We start from the raw sequence: 25,827 nt of genomic DNA, 5'->3' as shown, positions 1-25,827 counted from the left end.
GGCCTGGGTTCAAGTCCCACCTAGTCCAGAGGTGAGTCATAAAATTTCTGAACAGGCTGATGAGAAAATATCTAAAAATAATGTCAAGAGCACATCCCTATTTTGTTTGCAAGCTGGGAAGAGTGAAAACATATTAATTAGTCCTGGTTCCCTATTTCCACTTAGTACCACAGAGCACTTAGCATCATACACACGCGGGCTCTGACCACGTGGTGGGCATCGAGAGAGCGCGGGAACGGCTCCAGTTTGTGAATGGGGGTCACGGTGATGTAATCATCTGACGCCACAGAAGGGCGGAGCAGGGCGTGGGTCACGTGAGGGGCGGGGCGTGTCGCTAGGGGGCTGCGGCCCTTAGGAACGGGCCTGGGAAGCCAGAGGGAAGAGGCAGGTAGCCTCAATAAACCTTCATATTTATATGTACTCACATTATATCATTTTAAATAAAAGGTAAGGCCGTGGTATATGTAGTTTACTGTCGTGCAATGACAATTAACAGGAGTTAAATGCATTTAATGATTTTATTTTCTCAAAATTGTGCCCAACTCAAGTTTTTCTTAAATATTAAGGCACATGGTGTAGAGTGGGTGAATGCAGAATGTATTGCTCTGTTGTGCATGGCCCATACCAGCCAGTGCACATCACTAGACTATTTCAGGCAGGAACATGCATATCCCTCACATTGTCTCCTCCAGTGGTGAGAGGCACTTTCAAGGGTAAACTCAGTGTTAACACCTCTAGACTGAAGAGTGAAGGTGATTTGCTTCACGTCACCTCTACAAGCTAAGGAGCTAGCTGACAAAGTAACCTGGAGCTGACAAGCAAGAAAATCCAGCTCGTTTTGATATTTTCACCACTGCAGGTCTCACTGAGAGCCAAAAGGATTCATTCCTGATGGGCATTTGCCTGAAACGTCGATTTTCCTGCTCCTTGGATGCTGCCTGACCTGCTGTGCTTTTCCAGCACCACACTGACTCTGATCTCCAGCATCTGCAGTCCTCACTTTTGTCTCACTGAGAGCCAGGCTGGCCGATCAAACAATAGTATTCCTGAAACCCAAGAAAACAGGAAATGATGATATAGCCCATCCAGTGATAAAATAGCTGATCTGTGACATAGTTCCATATGTGGGCCTTTGATGTCCCCTATTCCTTAACATGTTTTGTTAAACAACATCTTAGCAAACTCACAGCTAGTATCAACTGCTTCTTATGAAAGAGAGTTTCCAAATTGCTACAAATCTTTGTGTGTAGAGATGTTTAATTTCATTCCTGAATTAGGAACACAGAGCATATTGAATTTATTGCAGAGGTATTGTTTAGTTTAACATTTGCACTGCCCCCAACCAAGCTACAAAGCAAACAATTGAAAATTGAGTGTTTTTTCTTGCTGCTCCAAAGAATTATACAACACAAAATGGTAAGGTCCTGGGGAGTGTTGCTGACCAGAGATCTTGGAGTTCAGGTTCATTGTTCCTTGAAAGTGGAGTTATAGGTAGATAGAATGGTGAAGAAGGCATTTGGTATGCTTTTCTTTATTGGTCAGACCATTGAGTACAGGAGTTGGGATGTCACGTTGTGGCTGTACACAACGTTGATTAGGCCACTTTTGGAATTAGTGTGCAATTCTTGTCTCCTTCCTACAGAAAAGATGTTATGAAACTTGAGAGGGTTCAGACAAGATTTACAAGGATGTTGCCAAGGTTGGAGGGTTTGAGCTTTAGGGAGAGGTTGAATAGGCTGGTGCTATTTTCCCTGGAGCGTCAGAGGCTGAGAGGTGGCATTATAGAGGTTTATAAAATCATGAGGGGCATGGATAGGTGAAATAGACAAGGTCCAGACAAATAGACCAGAATTGCACGCAATATTCCAACTGTGGCCTAACCAATGTCCTGTACAGCTGCAACATGACCTCCCAACTCCTGTACACAATACTCTGACCTATAAAAGGAAGCATATCAAACATCTTCTTCACTATCCTATCTATCTGCGACTCCACTTTCAAGGAGACATGAACTTGCACTCCAAGGTCTCTTTATTCAGCAATACTCCCTAAGACCTTACCATTAAGTGTATAAGTCCTGCTAAGATTTACTTTCCCAAAATGCAGCACCTCGCATTTATCTGAATTAAACTCCATCTGCCACTTCTCAGCCCATTGGCCCATCTGGTCAAGATCCTGTTATAATCTGAAGTATCCCTCTTCGCTGTCCACTACATCTCGAATTTTGCTGTCATCTGCAAACTTACTAACTGTACCTCTTATGCTCACGTCCAAATAATTTATGTAAATGACAAAACGTAGAGGACCCAGCACTGATCCTTGTCGCACTCCACCGGTCACAGACTTCCAGTCTGAAAAACAACCCTCCCCCACCACCATCTATCTTCTACCTTTGAGCCAGCTTTGTATCTAAATGGCTAGTTCTCCCTGTATTCCATGAGATCTAACCTTGCTAATCAGCTTCCCACGGGGAACCTTGTCGAGCACCTTACTGAAGTCCATATAGATCAATCTACTGCTCTGCCCTCATCAATCTTCTTTGTTACTTCTTCAAAAAACTCAATCAAGTTTGTGAGACATGATTTCCCACACACAAAGGCATGTTGACTATCCCTAATCAGTCCAGCTGAAGGCCAAAAGTAAAATTCTATGGATGCTGAAAATTTGCGACAGAAACAGAAAATGCTGGAAAGTGTTGTTTAGGACGGAGGAATTAAGTTATCATTTTAGATGAATTGACATTTCATCAGGACTGAAGTTTGGAAATATATGAGTTGGGCAAAGCATCAAATGGTGATTATGAACCCCCAAGGATCTGCAGCTTGCAAGAGAGCAGAAAATTCAATGAAAAACATATGCAATCAATACAGACTACAGTTTTAAATATGATGCAAGCTCTAAAAACTCTGCTTATTGTTGTAGATCAGGATGGCTGACAAGGATTATGATAGCGCCGAGCAAAAGGTAGGGAACGTCAGTGAAAGCACACCGCTAACTAGTGGCATCAGGAAGAATCTCTACACAGAGGTGGATTTAAGGTGAGGTTTTGCTATTCTGTGTTAAGCGGGAGAACAAACAAACTGATCTACAACGTTGTTGTTCCAAAGGTGCTGGAACATTTGCTTTTTGTAGTTGTCTTGATGCTTTGTGGGCCACATTGCCTACATTTTCTGCTTGAGTTACAACTGGGAGAATCTGATGGACTTCCTATTGTTCACACAAAGGCCTGCCCATGTTTAGGAACGCACACTGTTCAGTGTAGCTATGAGTGACAGAGGGGCCTTTTAACATTTAACTCAGACAATCAATCTGAGATTGACAAATTGCTTATTGAGCTCCAAGTTAAAACATTTACAGCTATAAAAAATATATGCTTTAGATGGCAGCACAGAGGCAGTGAATTTGCAGAGGTAAATTATTTCTTAATTCCAGTTTTTGTGGAGCTTTTTAAGATGAGGATTGGGAATGAAAATTTAGTAAAGATTGGAGTATTTGCTGAGCGCAAAATACCTGGTAATTATCTGATATTTAACATAAAAAAGCAGTTATGCATTGGTATGAAATCTTACAGTAGGTGTACTTGTAAGAACTGATCAGGCTTTATTAAAAGGTGAAATGAGAAAGGTGTGAGAAAATGATACATGCCAGATACAAGTCCTGCTGTCATATTGTACACTGGTGATACATTGGCAAAGTTCAAACTTTGAGTACAGCTCATGCTTAAATCTGTAAACTCTTAGCATTTTTTTTTACATATGTCACACATTCTCCTTATTTGGGCTTCACCATTCTCTAGTGCATATTGGGACTAGCTAGCTAATTCTGATTTGAGCTGTTAGACCCAGAATGCTTTATCTGCTGGACTTTGACTCGTGGACTTCAGCTGAGAGCAGGACAGAAGTAAAATTTGAAACAGAAACTGAAAATGTTGGCAGTGATTGTTTAGGACAGAACTGACATTTCAGCATCCCCTCCTGCAATTTTTGCATGTCTATCTACTGTCTCACAAGCACACAGTGATTTCTTTTGCGTGACTTGCTTTGCATGAAGCCACAGGAGGTTCACTCGTATTAATTCAAAATAATCTAAACATAAGTCTGATGCAATGCTAAAAAGCCATAAGTTAAATTAAAATGTATATGTAACGTCTTACAGCTGTTCCTCAATGTTAAATGCACAAATTAATTATTTTTGAAATTGTACTTTTAGAGTAGAAACTGCTGATTTTTCTGTTGGCTGATAATAGAGAACACAGTGTTCCAGGGAATATGTGTAAATCCTTAGTTAATTGACTCAATACATTAATATAGAACATAGAACATTACAGCACAGTACAGGCCCTTCGGCCCTCGATGTTGCGCCGACCTGTGGAACCAATCTGAAGCCCATCTAACCTAAATAGTGTACTATTTCATGTACATATGCTTGTCCAATGACAACTTAAATGTACTTAAAGTTGGCGAATCAACTACCGTTGCAGGCGAATCAACTACCGTTGCAGGCAAAGCATTCCATACCCTTACTACTCTCTGAGTAAAGAAACTACCTCTGACATCTGTCCTATATCTATCACCCCTCAAGCTATGCCCCCTTGTGCTCACTGTCACCATACTTGGAAAAAGGCTCTCTCTCTGTCGTCTGCAAATTTACTAATCCACCCTTTTACGCCCTCACCCAGGTCGTTTATAAAAATGACGAACAGCAGTGGACCCAACACCAACCCTTGCAGTACACCACTGGTAACTGGACTCCAGGATGAACATTTCCCATCATCCATCACCCTCTGTCTTCTTTCACCAAGCCAATACTGATCCAAACTGCGATATCTCCCACAATCCTATTCTTCCGCATTTTGTACAATAGCCTACTGTGGAGAACCTTATCGAACACCTTGCTGAAATCCATATACACCACATCAACCGGTTTACTCTCATCTACCTGTTTGGTCACCTTCTCAAAGAACTCAGTAAGTTTTGTGAGGCACGACCTACCCTTCACAAAACCGTGCTGACTATCCCTAATCAAGGTACTTGTGAAATGCTTTCAGTTAATGTATGCCTCACCATCATACAACTACATAACTTTAAACTCGTCGTGAACAATTCTTTTTATTAATGAAAAAATGACTGCCTCCTTCCCAGAGGATGCCTGTCCTACTCAATCCCAAATTTGGCTTTCTCCCACCTCTTCAACCTTTGCTCCATTCTGTCTGTATGTTCCCTCTTTCTGTGTTGAAACCCTGATCCATGTCTCCATCACATCTCGATAGCACTTTTTAACACTAGTCGAACTGCTGTCCTTGCTCCAATCCTCCAGTTCGTTCAAAATTTCATAGCTCACCATTAAAGAGAATTAGAAATATCTGACATGGAAGGAAGCCATTCTGCCCATCAGGTCCACAATGGCTGACAAGAATATATCCTGATGAATGGAGGTGATAACCTTGTATTTGAGATGAAGTTAGTCAAGTTCATGAAGGAGAAGGGAAATTAGAAATGTAGATAGAAAAAGAGTTGGAAAAGGCTAATATGGAGCATAAAAACTAGCATGCACCCATTGGGCTGAATGGCCTAAAAGCAAATTCAATGTGAGCTGCATTTCCACAACCCAAGCCATAATTCCAGCAGGGGAAACTTCTTCCTCTCTAATCCTGAAGGCTTAAAGTTGCTGGCTTGCTGTCAGTAAGTGGCTTGTGCTAAATCACACACTATAATAACCTGCAATCTTGATGTATGATTCAGACTCGCATTTAGCTGGGAACAATCAAGTTTCAATCATCTCAGAAAGGTCTTCTTACCAGGAAACATATTCTAGCTTGGAAAACAGAGTGACTCTGAGAATCTATTTAAGATTGTTAGCAATGATGATCTTTTGCAGTTCCGCATGCCAGATTGTGCATGCAGTGTATTAGCCGGAGCTTGGCAGCACAATCATTTATGAAACACGTCTTTTACACTGGGTTTACGAGGAGAATTGACATGAATAGAAGATGCTTAATAATGGAACAGTAACATTGGGTTGAATTTCCATAATCTTCCTCTCTGTCCGTGGTTCTTGACCGCTGATGTTTGCATCCTCTGATAGTAACACATTGATTGAATATTCTTGGTTACCATATCAAGCTAGTTAAATAGGTTGGACTTTGTGTTTGCCTGAAAGAGTCTTGGAGATATACAGCATGGAAACAGACCCTTCAGTCCAACTTATCTATGTCGACCAGATATCCTAAATTAATTTTGTCCCATTTGCCAGTATTTGGCCCATATTCCTTTAAATCCTTCCTGTTCGTATACCCATCCAGATGTCTTTTAAATGTTATAATTGTATCCGCCTCCTCGCCTTCCTCTGGCAGCTCATTCCATACACACACCATCCTCTGCATGAAAACATTGCCCCTTAGGTCCCTTTTAAGTCATTCCCCTCTCACCTTATTCCATCTAGTTTTGGACTCCCCTTGACTATTTACCCTATCCATGCCCCTTATGATTTTATAAACCTCTATAATGTAATCCCTCAGCCTTTGATGCTGCAGGGAAAACAGTCCTGGCCTGTTCAGCCTCTCCCTGTATTTCTAACCCCAGCAACGTCCTTTCAATTCACAGCATCTTTCCAATAACAGGGAGACTACAATTCAATGCAGAGTTGATTCAATCTTTGAAGTCCAAAGCCAGTTCTCCATTATTTGGTGCGCACAGTTTAATTTACTGCCTTTGTAATTCCGAAACCTTTCTCCCTGATTCTTATGAAGAGCTTGCAGGCTTACTTGAAAACATCTTTGGGAACAATATCTAAAAATTACTCACCAGATATACCCTTATACAATTCTGATAGCTCATTCCTTTCTCTAAAAGGGATAGATGGTCCAGCCATAACATAGTTATGCAATACTTACATTTATTTTAATAACTCTTTATCTATAGATATCATACTCACCAGCTTATGATTTTATTTTATTGTTGTTGTACTTTTTCTCCTGTAACAGAGCAGAATCCTGTAGTTTAGTTGATGAAAGAACAGCAAACTCAGATTTTGAGGATTCCACGATTGATTTCAGTAACAAGCCCCCAAACTGTTTGGTGGCATCAGATTCAAGCATCGATGCCCTGTGTGAACGAACAAAACAGCTGGTCAACGAAATAAACAAAAGTAGGATAAAGGACCACAAGTTGATGAGCAGCTTTAAAGACACTCTTATTTTGAAGGTATTTGTACTTTTCTGAAGCCAAGAGCTGTAATTTATGCAAGGAATTTTATGTGAAGAGTGCTATGTGTTTGAAATGAGGCAATTTCACAGCCCTTTGCTCTTTATGAAATTCTGTAGCTCCTGTGAAGAACAGCCTAGATGACTCATCAACTGTTTCTTGTGTGTATTGTGTACAGCAAAGGTTGTAGTGTGAATGAAGGAAGTTCCATGCAAGATCATTTACCTAGCTATGGGACTGTGGTTAGGAGTTGTTGAATTCCAGGTTGATGCTAAGTTGCTAATCTTAGTCGCTGCAATTGGCCTCGATGTTCCTAGCTGAGGCAGGGGAATAATCAGCCATGTCTACCCCAGATCACCTGCAAGCTCTTCATAAGAATCAGGGAGAAAGGTTTCGGAATTACAAAGGCAGCAAATTAAACTGTGCGCACCAAATAAAGGAGAACTGGCTTTGGGCTTCAAAGATTGCATCAACACTGCATTGAATTCTAGTCTCCCTGCTATCAGAAAGATATGAAATTGAAAGGCTTCTGAAACGATGTTGCCAGGGTTAGAGATACAGGGAGAGGCTGAACAGGCTGGGGCTGTTTCCCTTCTTAGGGGGCTCATAAACAATTGTTGATGAAAACTGGACTGGCATTAGTCATCATGACATCCACTCACTCACTGTCCAGACTTGCACATGAAGATTGCCGTATTGGCATGCATTGGCGAGGATAAGACGGCCAAGGATACTTAACGGTTTGACGGTGGATAGGCAATGGCAGACATTTAAAGAACACATGGATGAACTTCAACAATTGTACGTCCCTGTCTGGTGTAGGAATGAAACAGGGAAGGTGGGTCTTCCATGGCTAACAAGGGAAATCAGGAATAGTTTTAAAGTCAAAGAGGAGGCACATACATTGGTCAGAGAACGTGACAAACCCGAGGACTGGGAGAAATTTAAAATTCAGCTGAAGGGGACAAAGGGTTTAATTCAGAAAGGGAAAATAGAATATGAAATTAAGCTTGCGAAACATAAAAGCTGACTGCAAAAGCTTTTATAGATATGTGAAGAGAAAAAGACTGGTGAAGACAAATAGTGGTCTCTTGCAGTTAGAATCAGGTAAATTCATAATGGACAACAAAAAGATGGCAGAACAGTTGAACAAAATTTTGGATTGGTGTTCACTAAGGAGGTCACAAATGACCTTCTGGAAATGCTAGGGGACAGAGTGCAATGCATGAAGGAAGAACTGAAGGAAATCCTTATTAGTCAGTAAATGGTATTGGAGAAATTGATGGGATTAAAACCCCAGGGCCTGATGCTCTGCATCCCATTATACTTAAGGAAATGGTCCTAGAAATAGTGAATGCATTGGTGGTCATTCTATAGGCTGTGGGAGAGTTCCAAAAGACTGAAGGGTAGCTAACGTAACCCCACTTTTTAAAAAAGCAGGGATAGAGGAAATGGGGAACTAAAGGCCAGTTAGTCTGACATTGGTGGTGGGGAAAAATGCTGGAGTCAATCTTTAAGGATGTAATAACTGAGCATTTGGAACACGGTGACAGAATTGATCCTAGTCAATATGGATTCACTATAGGGAAATCATACTTGACAAATCTTCTGGAATGTTTTGAGGATGTGGCCAGTAGAGTGCACATGGGTGAATCAGTGGATGCGGTGTATCTGGACTTTAAAAAGCCTTCTAACAAGGTTCAGCACAAGAGATTAGTAAGGAAAATTAAAGCTCATGGTATCGGAGGTCATGTATTAATATGGATAGAGAACTGGTTGACAGACAGGAAGCAGAGAGTTGGAATAAACAGATGCTTTTCAGAGTGGCAGGCAGTGACAAGTGGGGCACCGTCAGGTTCGGTGCTGGGACCACAGCTGTTCACAATATACATTAACAATTTGGACAAAGGAATTGAATGCAGTAGCTCCACGTTTGCAGATGACACTAAGCTGGGTGGCAGTGTGTGCCTGTGAGGAGGATGGTAAGAGGGTGCAGGGTGACTTGGACAGACTGGCTGAGTGGGCAGATACTTGACAAACGCAGCATAATGTGGATAAATGCAAGGTTCTCCACTTTGGTGGCAAAAACAGAAAGGCAGATTATTATCTGAATGGTGACAGTTTAGGAAAAGGTGAGGTGCAACGAGACCTGGGTGTCATGGTGGAACAGTCACTGAAGGTTGGCATCAGGTGCAACAGGTTATTGTGGAAAGGGAGTGGTATGCTGGCCTTCATAGTGTGAGGATTTGAGTATCAGAGTAGGGATGTCTTGCTGCAGTTAGGCAGGGCCTCGGTGGGGCCACACCTTGAATGTTGTGTGCAGTTTTGGTCTCCTGGTCTGAGAAAGGACATTCTTGTTACTGAGAGAGTCCAGCAAAAGTTCACCAGACCGATTCCTGGGATGGCAGGACTGACACAAGGAAAGACTGGATCGACTGGGCTTGTACTTGCTGGAAATTAGAAGAATAAGGGAGAATCACATAGAAACATGTAAAAGCCTGATGGGACTGGATAGGCTAGATACAGGAAAAATGTTCCCGATGTGGGAGATGTCCAGAACGGGGGGGGGGGGGGTCACAGTCTACGAATAAGGGTAGGCCATCAAGACTGAGATGAGGAAGAACGTCTTCACCCAGAGAGCTGGGAACCTATGAATTCTCTCCCACAGGAAGCTGTTTGGACCAGTTCATGGGAAATATTCAAGAGGGAGCTGGAAGTGGCCCTTGCAGCTAAAAGGATCAAGGAATGGGGGGAAAGAGAGCAGAAATGGGATACTGAGATTGCACGTGCACGATTAGCAATGATTGCATCGAATGGTGATGCAAACTCGAAGGGCCGAATGGCCTACTCCTCCATCTATTTGTTATGTTCCTGTTTGAGTTAGGGATACATTTGGGCTGCAGCAAAACCAGAGCTTTAGCTTTAAAGGTTGACTGGGAGAAAATCAGGGAAAGGATATAATACCCTATAATTTCTTAAGGTTTCAGAATTCTCGAAGAAGATCGAAGAAGGATTGTTTGAAATCTACAGTAGTGAGAACAAATTGATTGAGGACACACTGCAAGAGCTGTTAAACATCCTCGATAGGGTCAGATGTTTAGAGTCCGAACTTAAACAGACCTGCACTGCCATGGCAACAGTCTACAAGGACATGTGTACTCAACCGGAAGTATAAGTGGTACTTTACTACATAACGGGCTCTAGAAAATAACTATTCACATTTTTTCTTTACCTTTTCTTTAGAAATGTTTAGTGTCGTAGGTAGAAAATGCAATTGCTTATAGATTTCTTGGTGGCCAGTTGGCTTTCTATTAAGTAATGGTTTTTTTTTGCAATCCAGTAAAGTTATGCTTTAGAACACAACCTCTGCAAAACTCCAGGGCCCACCCAATTTTTAACCCATTCACTCGCTTGAGTTAAACTCGGGTCTCCCATTGCCTGAATCTACTACCTTTATTTAATTAGCACTGTGTGAAATTGTACTGTAGTTTCTGCTTGGCGGACTTTCTTATATTAACAATCGTAAAATAAATTGTTTAAGAACTGCTTTGCAGGTTGTTACATTTAAAAACAAAATGGAGGTAGTTGCGCTGTTGATATAACACTGTGCGCAGTGGAATAGTTGACATACATTCAAAGCCACAATTCTCTCTCAGCCTGGTTGCAATCTGAACCATGTTGTCAAGGAGTTGGACATAAATGGGTGACAGCTACCACAAATACACACACAGCCGTACCCACCTCAGGCTGCAGGCACTGTGGTAAGTTGAAGATTGGAAGGGAGGTTACTCGTTTTAAAATATATGCTAATGATTGTAAATTCTGGTGTGTAGCTTGGTTTAAATTAAAGGTGGTTGTATTAGAAATAAACATCTGTGTTTTGCAGTGTTGTATAGTTCAGCATGACTATAAAGGACTAGTTAATGGACATTCACACACAAGTGCTGCTGCTCTAACCCTTTTATTGCTGAGAAATCAGTGTGCTGTAATGATTAATGTAATTTGGAACGCACATGATAAAAGAAATATCCATGATGTTTGTGCACCACCAGTGAGTAGCATGACTTCTGGGGATCAGGTGGCTCTCAATCAGTTATTTCCCTGGGGAACAACTCTTACCAACATTACCAGAGTTATCCAGAAATGGTTAGCCCTCAAACTCTCAAAAGCAGAAATTAACAGAGAAGCTTAGCAAGTCTGTTTTACTCCAGAGATGGTGCCAGAGTTAACGTTTTGAGTCAAGCTATCCATCTTCATAACTGTTGTCAAGGAAGGTCACTGGGTTCAGAACATTAACTCTGCTTTCTCTCCATAGATACTGCTGGATTTGCAGAGTTTCTCCAGCAGTTTTTGTTTCAGATTTTTGGCATCCACAGCTCTTTGTTTTATTATAATGATGAGTGGATCTCATTGTAACTGAGATATTTGATACAAATCAAATCATGTAAGACATCTTGGGGATGTCTAAAATAGGAAAGCATGAACAAACCATAATCCCGGAAGACTTTTCTTTCCATTGGCCTTTCCTCTCATTGCCATTTAGTATTGTTATGTTCGCTCACAAGAAAACAGTTTCTGACTGGGTAACAGATTTGCTGAGGCAGTGTCATGGTGAGTCTGCATTAATTGTGCAGTTGATGAATCTGCTAATGTCATCCTGTGGCATGTTTCGGTATAACAGAAGCAAACTGATATTGGACAGAATGTTACACAGAACTTGCTTGCTTCAACCCAGATAGTCTTTGTCAGTATTTATTCTCTGTGCAATCTCCCCCCCCCCCCCCCCCAGCCTATTTCACCTCACCTTTTATTAAACTACATTCAGTTAAACAGAAGAGATTATTAAGAGCAGTACCTATGTCAAGTCAAAATTTCCTCATTAGCCACAGCACTCAGGCACTGTTTCAATAGAAAGAGAAGACTAGATCAGGTCACTGGAGTTTTTAAGAAAGAGGGATATCTCAGAAATCTATAAAACTCTGACCGGACTAAAGAGGATAGACATGGGATATTACCATTGACTGGAGAGTCCTAAACCAGGGGTCTTAGTGTAAAGATATGGGGTTGGTCATTTAGAACAGAGATGAGGGGAAATTGTTTGCACTCAAGAGTGTAATTCTCTGTCTCAGGAAGCCAAAACATTGGATGTTTTCAAGGCGTTAGATATATTTTTACGCTAAAGACATCAAGGGGTAGGGAGTGAAAGCCAGAACAAAATATTGAGTAGGATGATCAGCTGCAATCATATTGAATGGTGGAGCAGGCCTGAAGGGCTGAATGGCTACTCCTGTTCCTATTTTCTATGTTACTTCATGGGTTACTGAAATTATACAAAATATTTCACTGAAAAAAAAAACAAGGCTTTCAAATAAACTTACCAGATGGATAACCATCCTCTTTATACAGATGCATGCTTATGTTGCTGGTAAATATTTTCCCTTTCCCCCCCTCCCCCCAAAATAAATCAGAATCATTATTTAAATCAGAAACTTCATCAGAGTGGGTCCTTCAGTTAACAAAGTAATCAGTGTTTTCTATTGGTTTTACAAAACAGAACAGGCTGTTGCAGTTTAGTTTCTCTCACTTCAGACAGACTCAGAGTGAAAACTGTGCCGTCACACTAAAGTGGTGCCTGTGACTTGTGGAGAACCTACCTTTTCTCCCCTAAAGGGAAAATACCACAAACTCAGATGTACAGGTTAAAACAAATCCATTTATTTGCGACAGCAATGAGATACAAGGCTTAGTGTGTAATAAATTTAGAAAATTAACCTGCAGTGAGTTAGAATATCCTCTTGCACACACTGCTTAATATCCAGCAAGACGTTTGAGTAGTAGACTTTTGTGTATCTGCACAGTGTCCATGATGTCGTAAATGGGAGGCCGATCTTCACAGAGTTCACATATCACCAGTCAGAATTAGATCAGGAATCTCCAGGTTTGTACTTCAGGGACCTTTCACGTCAATGTTCATCCATTTGTTTGTTTTCCTCCCATTCCCCTAGCAGCACCGTCCCTAGCCACACAGTTCAAATGTCCCCATGAGTGTCCAATCTCTGCTGCGTTTTAGAGGGCAAGATACCCAATTTCAAATTACACCCATTGCTTGTGAACTCAAGAAAAAGTACTGTCGGGAGGTTATTGTTGGAGCAGAATTGACTGGGCATTGGGGAAGAAAGAACTCAAGCATAATTCTAACAACAAAATGAGCACATGTCTACAAAGAGAATCATTATTATTCATTTCTGAAGAACTTGCAAATTGTCAAGATTTGCAGCTTCCTTTTATTGGTATGGGGAGAAACAAAAGAAAACTGAAATCAAATTGAGATAACCAAATCCATATTAATATCTAGGTCTCAGCAATAGAAGATGGCTTATGGAATACATTCTAAAGTGTCCATGCATTCTGATGTTTACAGAAGAGACATTTGCTTTAGAAACACCTACAAACTGCAAATTATTTATTAAGTTCTTATCTTATTGCTTATAAACATAACACAAACTTCACAAGCAATTATTTTTTGAAATGTCAGTGTTGGCAAAGGACATGGTGACACAGCACCATTTATCATCACATGTTGTTCAGCCCCACCCCACATGTACAACAATACAGTCAGCTTTCATTCTTAGTGGGAGATGGCAAAGAAAAAGTATAAAATAGGGGAAGCATCTCAATTCCAGAAGGACAAAAGAAACTCCATTGATACACCTGACAATTTCAGATTTCCACTGTGTCTGGCAGTTGAATGCAGAGGAGACTTAGCACAAGGTGGTCAGAGAGGCACAATGGGAAGGGCTTATTTGGTTTTAGAAAGTAAAATTCAAAGACTGATCTCACCAAAGTGTCAAGCCTCAAAAGATACAGATCTTGTCAGCTCAGCAATAAATCACGCAGTCTTTTATGAAGAGACGGGTCGGAAAAATGCTTTCTTTCCTTTTCATCAACCAGGAGACCAACACAACCGAAACACATTGTCATGTTTAAGAGTCTCCAAGGGAAGCCACTGAAGTCCTCACAGGCAGTTCCTGCTTGGAATGTGTAATGTCCCTCTCACTCTTGCCATCGAGACACACCCAACTTATAGTCCACACAGTTAAGGTTCAATGAACTCTCAAGAGACTCCGTCGAATTTAAACAATCCAATCCAGTGTCAATGAACTTCTAGTCACATACCTACACATGTGTACTCTGAACCAGTCTGGTTCAAAATACTGTCCTTGAGCCCTGAAGACCAGATTAGGTCTTTTATTGGAAGAAGTGCTCCAATAAAATAAAAAGAACAATTGTTTCAAATTAAAAAAATCACACAACACCAGGTTATAGTCCAACAGGTTTAATTGGAAGCACACTAGCTTTCGGAGCAACGCTCCTTCATCAGGTGATTGTCGCTCTGAAAGCTAGTGTGCTTCCAATTAAACCTGTTGGACTATAACCTGGTGTTGTGAGATTTTTAACTTTGTACACCCCAGTCCAATACTGGCATCTCCAAATCATGTTTCAAATTAAGCAGTTTTGGGAAACTAATTGGAAAAGAACTGGGGAAATAGGATTATTGTTCTTCTTAAACACAATGAAATATAATCTGGAATGCAGTCAATGATACTGAAAACAGAATCCGTAATACCTTCCAAAACGTACTTGGACAATATTCAAAAGGGAGAGTCTTGAGAAAAGAGCACAGTGCAGTATTAATCAAATAGCTCTATTGAAAATCAGGCAGGCAAATGTCTGCCCTCTGTGCTCGGATTATACAATTAGAATAACAAGGAGTTGTGAAAGCTGAGCTACTTCTGTACCTGAAGAGGCCACGTTGTTCAAAACAGCAGACGTATCATGGGCTGACACAGAATTTGGTTGAAAACAAACTAACCAAAATCGACAAAGTGCTGATTTTCAGAAGTCATACAGCCAAAGAGCTGGGACTATTTCTGTCCGGTGAAAGATTGCAGACCTGTGATGGCTTTGCCAAGGATTAGGGCATGGATATCGTGAGTACCTGAGGAACAAATTAATAAAGAAAATATTAGGTTTAATTAGAATGGAGATGTCTCAGAAATAATCAACAGTCCCTCCTAGCCTTTATTAAAAAGATATCGTCCTCAATGATGATTGAACTTACCATCAGCGGGCACATTAAATCAGAGTCTGCTGGAGGGAGCAGTGCTAGACAGTTCAGAGGTAAGTGGATGTGTGACATTTGTGGCCAGCAATATGTATCACGTTAGCCTGTGGCATCACTCCCACACAAACTTCACTGATCATTATTCAATTTCTCCATTCACCATTCATGGTCATTGTGGCCATTAATGGAGACTTGGTAATGTCAGAGATAGAACAAAGCCACAAAATTAATCCTGACCATAGAATGCCTACAGTGCGGAGACCATAAGACATAGGAGGGAAGTAAGGCCATTCAGCCCATCGAGTCCACTCCGCTATTCAATCATGGCTGATGGGCATTTCAACTCCACTCCATTTGGCCCAACAAGTCCACACTGACCCTCCGAAAAGTAACCCACCAGAGCCATTCCCCTACATTTACCCATGACTAATGCACCTAACCTTCACATCTCTGAACGCTATGGGGCAATTTCCCATGGCCAATTCACCTAACCTGCACACTGATCCAAAGTAATGACAAGAGTGTTGTCTTCCTAACATTACCGAAATGGCCTATATTGCAGACAAAACATAAGAACTAGGAGCAGAAGTAGGCCATTTGGCCCTTTGATCTCACTCAGCCATTCAATAAGATCATGGTTGATCTTTTTTGTGGTCTCACTTCCACTTGCCCATCCTCTAAACGTGACCCTCATAAGGCCCTCCCCCACCAATTCTTCTAAATTTTAATGACTTTAATTCCAGTCTACTCAGTCTCTCCACATAAAACAACCTCCTGAACTCCAGAATCAACCGAGTAAACCTCCTCCAGTGCCAGTACGTCCTTTCTCAATTGCACACTGTACTCAAGGTTTGGCCTCACCAGTACCCTATACGGCTGCAGAATAACCTCCCTGCTTTTAAACTCAATTCCTTTAGCAATGAACGACAAAATTCCATTTGCCTTCTTAATTACCTGTTGTACCTGCAGACCAACCTTCTGTGCCTCGTGCACAAGGACACCCAGGTCCCTCTGCACAAGCAGCATGTTGCAATTTTTTACCATTCAAGTAATAGTCCTTTTTACTGTTATTCCTACCAAAATGGATGGCTTCACATTTATTAACATTGTACTCCATCTGCCAGACCTTTTCCCACTGACTTAAATGTCGCTTTGCAAAGTCTCACAGTACTCTGCATACTTTGCTCTACCACTCATCTCTGTGTCATCTGCAAGCTTTGACACACTACACCAGCTCCAAATTATGTATGTAAATTGTGAATAATTGCAGTCCCAACACTGAACCCTGAGGCACACCACAAGTCGCTGATCACCAATCAGAAAAGCACTCATTTATCCCCACTCTTTGCTTCCTGTTAGTTAACCAATCATCCATCCATGCTAATACGTTCGCGGTGCATCTTCACCTTATGAGGCAGCCTTTTGTGCTGCACCTTGTTGAATGCCTTTTGGAAATCTCAATGCACCACATCTACTGGGTCCCCGCTATCCACCACGCTCATAATATCTTCACAGAATTCCAGTAGATGAGTTAAGCATGACCTGCCCTTCGTGAACACATGCTGTCTCTGCCTAGTGGGACTATTTCTATCTATATGCCTTGCTATTTCTTCCCTGATTTCTTCCTAGATTCAAGCATTTTCCCTACTACAGAAGTAAAGCCAACCCCTCTATAATTCACCATTTTTTGGTCTACCTCACTCACTGTCAAACACTCAGGGATTTCTCGTTATCCTAAAAGGCTTCTTTTTCACTTTTAGGAGCTTCAGTTCTGGTAGAAAGGCCCATGAATCAGACAGACCAGGAATGGGAATTGGTGAATCTCGAACTATTAACTTCAATGGTGAGAGGAAGGGTGCGGGTTCAAGCTTAAATTTGGAAGTGATTAAAAAAAAGACTTGCTGTGTGCAGAAGCATTTCTGAGTGGATTGAGTGGCTGAATGACCTTCCTGCTTTGTAATGCTCATATGACATCAGGAAGTCCTAACCCACTATGGTGAATACAAGAGCCGAGTGAAACTGGGGAGCTGCACAGCAATTGGCTATTGGGGATAAAAACATGACAAGTATCTGTCACACCACACATGACATGCAGTCACACCTGCATCTTATCGACCTACAGCATCAGATACATGAAAAGAATTCCATATGGACAACATGACCGAAGTCACCCACGCAAATTCACCCTGGGTCCAGACAACACCACAAGATATCCATCATAAGCAGAAAAAAGGAATTGGCAAGTTTTGGTGTCTGAGCCAGCTACTGTAAGTTCTCTTGATATTGTGGTCCATCATTTCTGTGAGCCTGTATACAACTGTACATTGGATCATATACTAAATGGAGTTTATTGTGCTACAAAATCCACCTGCTCTGCAAGGCTAAATCTGTCTCAAAATTGCTCAGGCCCATATACTGCAATGAGGTAGGTGCAGAATTAAAAACTCATGTGCTGCAGAGGTCTAGCTGTGTTTTCTTCTTTCTTGGGACTTCAAAGAAAAGCCAAGCTGACTGAGTAAGGACAAACAGAATAATTCAACTCCAGCTCAACCTCACACGGCATGCTCCCATTTAGTGGTGAATAGATCGAGAGCTTCTTTTTTTGCCTCTCCCAGGGGTCTTAAATTTTCACTGCCCTCGGTGACTTTCTACTGACAAGTGTTAGCAAGTGCACAAATTTCTCCAATTCCTCAAGATGTCACAGCTTGCCAAGCTAAATCTTTCAGGAGGAGAGCAACACTGTGCCCAACAAACTGGTTGGGGACAGTGTAGAGAGAGGAGATAAAAGGAGAAGGCTTTTCAACTTTTCAGCCTCTCGAGCCTCTCCACTATTCACTCAGATCTTGCCTAGTATCCCCACTCCATCTTCGAGGAGAAAGTGAGTTCTGCAGATGCTGGAGATCAGAGCTGAAAATGCGCAGCAGGTCAGGCAGCATCCAAGGAACAGGAAATTCAACGTTTCCTGATGAAGGGCTTATGCCCGAAACGTCGAATTTCCTGTTCCTTGGATGCTGCCTGACCTGCTGTGCTTTTCCAGCAACACATTTTCAGCTCCCCACTCCATCTACCCTACATTGGTCCTGTAACCCCTAATTAACTCAAACATTTATGACTGCGGTTTTGACATTGTCTGTTGACTAGGAGAAAGTGAGGATTGCAGATGTTGGAGAGTCAGAGTCGAAAAATGTGGTGCTGGAAAAGCACAGCATCCAAGGATGCTGGAGAGTCGGTGTTTCGGGCATTAGCCCTTCATCAGGACACTCCTTTCGACTCATTTTCTGACTCCAAGCATTTTGTGCAGAGCTTGTCACCACCCTTCATCTGAGAAAGTACTTCCTGACATTTCCCCCGAATGGTCTCGGTCTAAGTTTTTTTTAAAAAAAAGCTAGCCCCCTCGTTTGCCAATGTTGCAAATGCTGTGTCAGTTGAGTGTGTATATAAAGCAGGCCCGAATTTTGATTGACAGGAGCTGACACTCAGTGGAGAAAGACTAGGAAGCATAGATTAAAAAGATTAAAAAGGTTCTTGTGGCATATCATGGTACTGTCTTTACTCTGGGCCAGAAGGTTGAGTTCAAGTCCCATATGGCCCAAAGGTGCGATTAAAAAGATTGACCTTCTCCCTGGGAGAATGAATAAGGAAAAATGGTCTGCACTTAAGCTGCATAGTATATTGTGAATCATCCAATGTTAAAGATAGAAGGCGTGTCCTATTTCTCTTTGCCAGGTATTTACCAAATTAATATTCGTCTCCCGCCAAAGGAATCAGTTTCTATTGGTCCAAACTCAACAAATCCTTTCACCAAAGGGTGGCAGGGGCAGAAATCTTGGGAAGTTCCGGAAGGGAATTTGTCTGGATCATGAAAAGAATTCCTTACCTTCGTATGTGTTTACAGATTCCAGATTCATGACATGGCGAATTACGTGATATTCATCACAAATTCCATTTCCGCCCAGTATGTCACGTGCTTGCCTTGCAATATCCAGAGCCTTCCCGCAGGAATTTCGCTTCAGCATGGAGATCATTTCAGGAGCAGCCCTACGGTACAAATACACGTTTAAAATAAAGGAGCGAATAAACATGACCTCCAACTCCTCGGTGGAGTGGATTCTGCTCTTGGTTAACTCAGAATTAGAGAGTCGGGGGTTGTAATTAATACCCACTTGTCTTCCTCCTTCAATCGACCCAGTTGGATGCAGGCATGAAGACCCAGTGTGATCTCCGTCAACATGTCTGCCATCTTCTTCTGGATGAGTTGGTTTCTCGCGATGGGAGCCCCAAACTGAATCCTGCAATGAGACTGGAGGTCAGCGTTTGGTGAAGATAGAGAATAACAGAAGAGGGAAATCCCCCACAGCCTCCTGACCGGAGGATGCAAGTGGGAATAATCCGCTCTTAATCATTCCTTCACTAACTTAAAACATTTATTTCCCCAATTACTTCCAGCCTCAAAACATTTCTACTCTCCTGTTAATCTCTGGAATTCTTGCATCAATGGAGATTTAGATATGTATTCTACAGGATTGTTCAAACACTTTCTCTGGCATCCACTTTCTCTGGACCTAGGTAAATGTGAAAGTTCCCAAACAGGACGAGTGAATCACTCTTTATTAAGTAAGCGGAAGCCTTCTCTGATTTAGAGGCTGTCAGACCTCACCAAGAGAAAGCACACACCCAGATAAGGAGATAGGGAGATGGCATGTTCTCCAGCAAGATGGACTCTACAACGTGTCGAATTAGATGTCTGCAAGAACAGGTGGAGAGCTCAAAGTAGAGCGGAATGACTGGAACATTCAGTGGTTAGTTAAATATTCCAGGCTCAACCAGTGACTCATTACACTTAGTAACCTTGGCATGGCCATGGAAGCAGACACCACACTGATAGGTCCCTGCCTTTGGTTTTGTTACAGAAAAGGCAAATAGGTGAGGCATTTAGACTGGGAAAGGTCCATGTTCGTTCAGATGCACAGTTCGCCAATCCTAGCCCAGGTCACTTTTCAAAAAAAACATGTTATTCATTCACAGGACGTGAGTGTTATTTTCCAGGAGGTGGTGGTGGATGAGCTGCCTCTTCCAATAGCTGCAAGTTCTTTGGGTATAGGGACACCCACAGTGCTGTTAGGGAGTTCCCAGAAATTTGATCCAAGGACAGTGAAGAAATGACCGATATAATTCCACGTCAGGGTGGAGTGTGGTTTGGAGGGGAACTTGCAGGCGGTGGTGATCCCATGTTTCTGCTGTCTTTGTCCTTCTTAGTAGTAGAGGTCAGGAGGTACAGAGGCTCCAGAATACCTTTATGAGATGATTCGAGACAAAAAAAACCCGCAAATGCTGGAATCCAAAGCAGGAGGCTGGAAGAACTCAGCAAGCCAGGCGGAATCGGGGGTGGAGAAGCCGATGTTTCTGATGTCCTGAAGAAGGGTTACACCCCAAATGTCAACATCTCCACCTCCTGATGCTGCCTGGCTTGCTATGTTCTCCCAGCCCCCTGCCTGTCTATTTATAAGTGGATTGGCATTCCCAGTCACTACTGTGCTAGAGATACTGGTTTAGGACAGGACTGGAATAAGCTGATGACCACTGGGCCGGACCATCTTATCATGGTTCACATGTAATAGCCATTTGGTTACCAATGCCGATGGAAACTAGTGCATCTGGGAAAAAGCCAAACCAAAAGGTTTGTCCTGCTATCAATGGATATTAATGGATGGTTTGATTTATAAGGAGAGGCTGGCACCTTTTTACCTGGAGCATAGGAGATCTTAGAGGTTTATAAAATCATGAGGAGTCTCGATAAGGTGAATGGCAGGTGTCTTTTCCCTAGGGTGGGGGATTTCAAGATTAGAGGGGGGCACATTTTTAAGGTGAGAGGAGAAAGATTTAAAAAAGACATGAGAGTTTTTTTTAAACAGAGAGTGGTTCGTGTGTGCAATGAACCTCCACAGGATGTGGTGCATGTGGATACAGTCACAATGTTGAAAAGACATTTAGCTCAGCACATGAATAAGAAATGTTTGGAGGGATATGGGCCAAGTGCAGGCAGATGGGAGTAGTTTAGTTTGGGATAATGGTCAGTACGGACTGGTTGGATGGAAGGATCTGTTTCCATGCTGTGTGACTAACAGACTCTAGGCATAGCCAACCCTGAACAAACATCTGGGAGCTACCCCCAGTGACTTCTCCTTGAGCACCTGCATCAAGTGGGGCGATGGAATTTAACAGAAACCCAAGCTACTGCAACCTTTTGCAGTCACCACGTTCCTGCTGTTACCTGTCCAACGCGTACTGCCTGGCTGTTTCCAAACAGAACTCCGCAGCGCCCAGGGCTCCCCATGCGATTCCATACCGAGCATTGTTCAGACACCCGAAAGGACCCTAGGTCAGCAGAAAGAGCAAACGATTAAAACACTTTCAAACCACATTCGAAAGTCACTCTCGGGATACCCAACAAAAGTAGAGCGTGCAGCATTTGGAGTTTATAGTCATTTAATACAGGGAGAAATGATATGACCCATAACTCGCTTCCCCATCCTCAAACCACATTCTAGATGGTTACTTCCACTTGAAAAGATAAGGTACAACAGAACGTGCATTCCTAGAGAGGAATGATCTCAGGATCATTCAAAGCCAAGGACCTTCTGAAACACGATAAGCTAGGATATGCATGGGCAATTTACAATCACAGCTTTTTGATCACTGACTACTTTATTTTGACGACAAGTGAAGGGTAAAGATTGGTCAGAACACTGGGGGTGGGAAGAAATTCCCAGTACTACTTCAAAATTGCACCATGTATTTATTTCTAACATCCTTTTGGAGGGAGCAGACAGGGACTTTGGCTTATTTAACAGAATGCACAACCACAGAGATCCTGGAAGGTTTATTGATTAAAGTCTGGTTGAAGATTTGTAGCTCGGGTGTCCGTTGTTGTGGTTCTGTTCGCCGAGCTGGAAGTTTTTGCTGCAGACGTTTCGTTCCCTGGCTAGGGAACATCATCAGTGCTATTGGAGCCTCCTGTGAAGCGCTGCTTTGATGTTTCTTCCGGTATTTATAGTGTATATATAAATACCGGAAGAAACATCAAAGCAGCACTTCACAGGAGGCTCCAATAGCACTGATGATGTTCCCTAGCCAGGGAACGAAACGTTTGCAGCAAAAACTTCCAGCTCGGCGAACAGAACCACAACAGGTTTATTGATGTTGGACTTGAATGTGTTCCCATTGCAGAGTCCGTAGTTACAAGTGAAAACCCACCTGTTTAATTTCCTACAAATCTACAGGGACCTTTACTGTTAGGTTTTGGGATATTGGCACCATACCCATCATCTCAGCAACAGTGACATTCCCTGACTGACTAATGCCAACATCCAGACTTGAGATTTGGCTCGTGAGGTCATGAGACTTCCCCATTTGAATAGAGTCTGTTTTCAGCAAAAAAAAACTTTTATTTAGTATTTCCACTCTTTCTTTTTTATCTATCTAGTCACTCAATGAAACGTCACTTATTGCCAATTGCAGATCTCACATAAATTATTTAACCGACCCAATTCAACAAGTTTATCTAGGGCAACTTGATCATTAAAACAACGTTATCCAATGAGTGCTTAAGCATCTCATGTCTCCTCATAATTGTGATCGGTATCTGGATCGCTAATTTGGGGATACCCAACCTCTCCATCTCTGTTCTGTGCAGATAAAATGCTGTCCAATGTATATGGCAGTAGATAAAGTGCCTTTTTAATAAAATTCCTAATAAAATTTAACTTCTTAAATAAATCCTGAGTTGCTTCAGATGAAGCCACTGAATGCAACAATGACAGCTTTCAAGAAAGTCTCAGGCAGTTCAAGCACTTTACAATACTGGCTGATTATAACACAATATACTGTTAATGAGCTCTTACTGCTGTGTTAATTCTGAGAGAAATAAAGCTAGTTTTTTTTACAAAGAGAAATCAGGAGCACAAGTAGGCCATTCAGCCCTTCTGACCTGCTGCATCATTCAGTACGATCATGGCCAACCAGCCACCTCAGTATCCCGTTGCTGCTTTCTCACCCATACCCTTTCATCTCTTTAACTCAAAGAACTACATCTAACTCCTTCCTGAAAATATTCAATGTTTTGGGTCCAGCCACTTTCTGTGGAAGAGAATTTCACAGGCTTCACCTTTGGGTGAAGACATTTCTCCTCATCTTTGTCCTAAACAGCCTAGCCCACATCCTTAGACTGTGAAAAGTCTGCAGAAAACATGCTCTGCCCAGGACCATAAGAGACAGCCCAGACCATTGCGCAAGCCATCCTCCCATCAATGGACTCTGTCTACTTTCTCATAACATCATCAAAGACCCCTCCCACCCAGGTAATACTCTCTTCCAACCTCTTCCATTAGGCAGAAGATACAGAAACTTGAACACACGCTCCAACAACTTCAAGAACAGCTTCTTCCCTGCCCTGTCCTTATCAGGCTGGTGAACGGACTTCTCTAATTTCAAATCTAATGTTGACCTTGATTTGGGAGGTGCCGGTGTTGGACTGGTGTGGACAAAGTTAAAAATCACTCAACACAAGGTTATAGTCCAACAGGTTTGTTTGGAAGAACTAGCTGTCGGAGCACCACTCCATCATCAGGTGATGAAGATGAAGAAGCAGCGCCTCGAAAACTAGTGATTCCAAATAAACCTGTAACCTGGTGTTGTGAGATTTTTAACTTAATGTTGACCGTGATTTGTACACCTCCTTTGCAGCCATAACCCTGTATGCCTCACTCTGCCTAAGCACTCTATGATCTGTATGTCCTCGTTTGCTATGATCTGCCTGTACTGCTCGCAAAACAAAACTTTTCACTGTACTTAGTGACAATAAATCAAATCAAATCAGGATGTCGAGAATGCAAATACGCCCAGTTTTAAGAGAAAACAACAGAAAAACAACATATACTATTATCAGTTGATCATCCCATCTCCTCACTCCTCGCTCTGTCCAGTGATCTTCTGTAAAGTGTACTAGAAATTCACGCAGGTACAGGATTCAGATTTTTTAAAGTGGCTGTGCTGATGGTACGAACTTACCGAGAGACCCACTGCACCGGGCAGCAGATTTTCCACTGGCACCTCCACATCCTCCATCAGAATCATCCCAGTCAGAGAGGCTCTTAGAGAGAACTTCCCTTCAATCTTTGGGGTGGCCAAGCCCTTCATCCCCTTCTCAAGAATAAATCCCCGCACCTTCCCATCGTCGCACTTAGCCCAGACCACAAAGATGTCGGCCATCGGTGAGTTGGTAATCCTAGTCGGGAAACCAGGTTCAAGTTACTCAAATCAGACAGAATTCATATAGCAACACTTCAAGGGGAGATCGCTCTGCTTCGGACGCCTCAGAGGGCAAGTTAGTCACATGTCACAATCCTGGGGCTTCAATTGCCAGTCAATGACATTACTATATCTCAGCCGGGACAGACTTTGGAGCTACAATTTGCTTCAGCGATCAACAGCAAGCAACAGTATCGGAAAGGTCTACATTTCAGATCCTAATCACTGTTGTTGCTGGGTACGCATTTGTCTTAATGGCTTAGACTCAGTGAGCAACACTTGATGAGAAGTCTCATTTATATAGTGTCTTGTCACCATCGCAGAACATCCCAAAGCACTTCTTTTTAAATTAAGGATTTGTCAAGCGCAGGGACAGTTATGACATCAGAAATGCTATGGTCAACTTGAACGCAGCAAGCTATTATCAACAACAATGTAATAACATGACCAGGTCATTGGTATTTTAAGCGATGTTGGTAGAGGACAAAGAAGAGCTCATGCCCGAAACATCGACTCTCCTGCTCCTTGGATGCTGCCTGACCTGCTGCGCTTTTCCAGCAACAAATTTTCAGCGGAGGACAAACGCAGGCCAGAAGAATTCACCTGCTGTTTTCAAAACAGTGCAGTGAAATCTTCATTGATGAGCCAAGGCAGCAGCTAGTGGCCTTGGAGAGAGTTGTTGGCCTAGTGTTCTTATTGCTGGAATGTTAATGCAGAGACCAAGGTCATGTTCTGTGAGGGAATTAACAAATGCTGGGGATCACAGCGGGTCAGGCAGCATCCATGGAGAGCGCGCAAGCTAATGTTCCGAGTCTAAACGACTCTTCGTCAGACTCTGATTTAAATCCCACCATGGCAGATGGTGGAACTTGAATTCAATAAAAATCTGGAATAGAGCATTAAGATGACTTTGAAGCCATTGTTGACTGGCAGGAAAACCCTACGTGGTTCGCTATTGTCATTTAGGGAAGGAAACTTACCTGGTCTGGCCTACATGTGACTCCAGACCCACAGCAACATGGCTGACTCATAGCTGCCCTCTGGGCAGTTAGGGATGGATAATAAATGCTGGCCTGGCCAATGCTGCCCACATCCCATGAATGTGAATGAATTTTTAAAAATAGGATGTGTCAATTAAGGTCTCATTTGGATAGGTGGCATCTCTGACAGTACTGCACTCCCTCAGTCCTGTAC

At 42.3% G+C, this 25,827-nt stretch overlaps 2 protein-coding genes across 2 annotated transcripts in view; one reads left to right on the top strand and one right to left on the bottom strand.

The window, feature by feature from the left end:
* Nucleotides 1–358: 358 nt before the first annotated feature.
* LOC132836035 (synaptonemal complex central element protein 2-like) lies at nucleotides 359–10,715 on the top strand. The gene is made up of 4 exons (XM_060855241.1): nucleotides 359–447; nucleotides 2,923–3,038; nucleotides 6,983–7,202; nucleotides 10,183–10,715. Exons 2-4 carry the CDS (start codon nucleotides 2,929–2,931, stop codon nucleotides 10,375–10,377), a joined length of 525 nt encoding a protein of 174 aa, XP_060711224.1. The 5' UTR covers nucleotides 359–447; nucleotides 2,923–2,928; the 3' UTR covers nucleotides 10,378–10,715.
* A 2,180-nt stretch (nucleotides 10,716–12,895) lies between these two features.
* The window catches only part of LOC132835983 (glutaryl-CoA dehydrogenase, mitochondrial-like), a 29,972-nt gene continuing 17,040 nt past the window's right edge, over nucleotides 12,896–25,827 (bottom strand). Inside the window, exons 7-11 of the mRNA XM_060855160.1 lie at nucleotides 24,394–24,610; nucleotides 21,599–21,702; nucleotides 19,491–19,616; nucleotides 19,205–19,365; nucleotides 12,896–15,201 (exon numbers count right to left, since the gene is read on the bottom strand). Of these exons, the coding sequence (XP_060711143.1) occupies nucleotides 15,128–15,201; nucleotides 19,205–19,365; nucleotides 19,491–19,616; nucleotides 21,599–21,702; nucleotides 24,394–24,610 (682 nt within the window). The 3' untranslated portion in view covers nucleotides 12,896–15,127. The remainder of the gene's footprint in view (nucleotides 15,202–19,204; nucleotides 19,366–19,490; nucleotides 19,617–21,598; nucleotides 21,703–24,393; nucleotides 24,611–25,827) is intronic.

This window comes from Hemiscyllium ocellatum, chromosome 45 (assembly GCF_020745735.1).
Source record: "Hemiscyllium ocellatum isolate sHemOce1 chromosome 45, sHemOce1.pat.X.cur, whole genome shotgun sequence".
NCBI classification, from domain to species: domain Eukaryota; kingdom Metazoa; phylum Chordata; class Chondrichthyes; order Orectolobiformes; family Hemiscylliidae; genus Hemiscyllium; species Hemiscyllium ocellatum.
The sequence above is the reverse complement of the archived record's forward strand: the minus strand, read 5'-3'. Positions and strand labels throughout refer to the sequence as shown.

What these genes read in the sequence shown, in the direction of transcription:
- LOC132836035 (XM_060855241.1), top strand. Translation starts at nt 2,929, where the DNA reads ATGGCTGACAAGGATTATGATAGCGCCGAGCAAAAGGTAGGGAACGTC. An exon ending in TACACAGAGGTGGATTTAAG is followed by an intron (nt 3,039 to 6,982) that starts GTGAGGTTTTGC and finishes CTCCTGTAACAG; the next exon opens with AGCAGAATCCTGTAGTTTAG. An exon ending in AAGACACTCTTATTTTGAAG is followed by an intron (nt 7,203 to 10,182) that starts GTATTTGTACTT and finishes TAATTTCTTAAG; the next exon opens with GTTTCAGAATTCTCGAAGAA.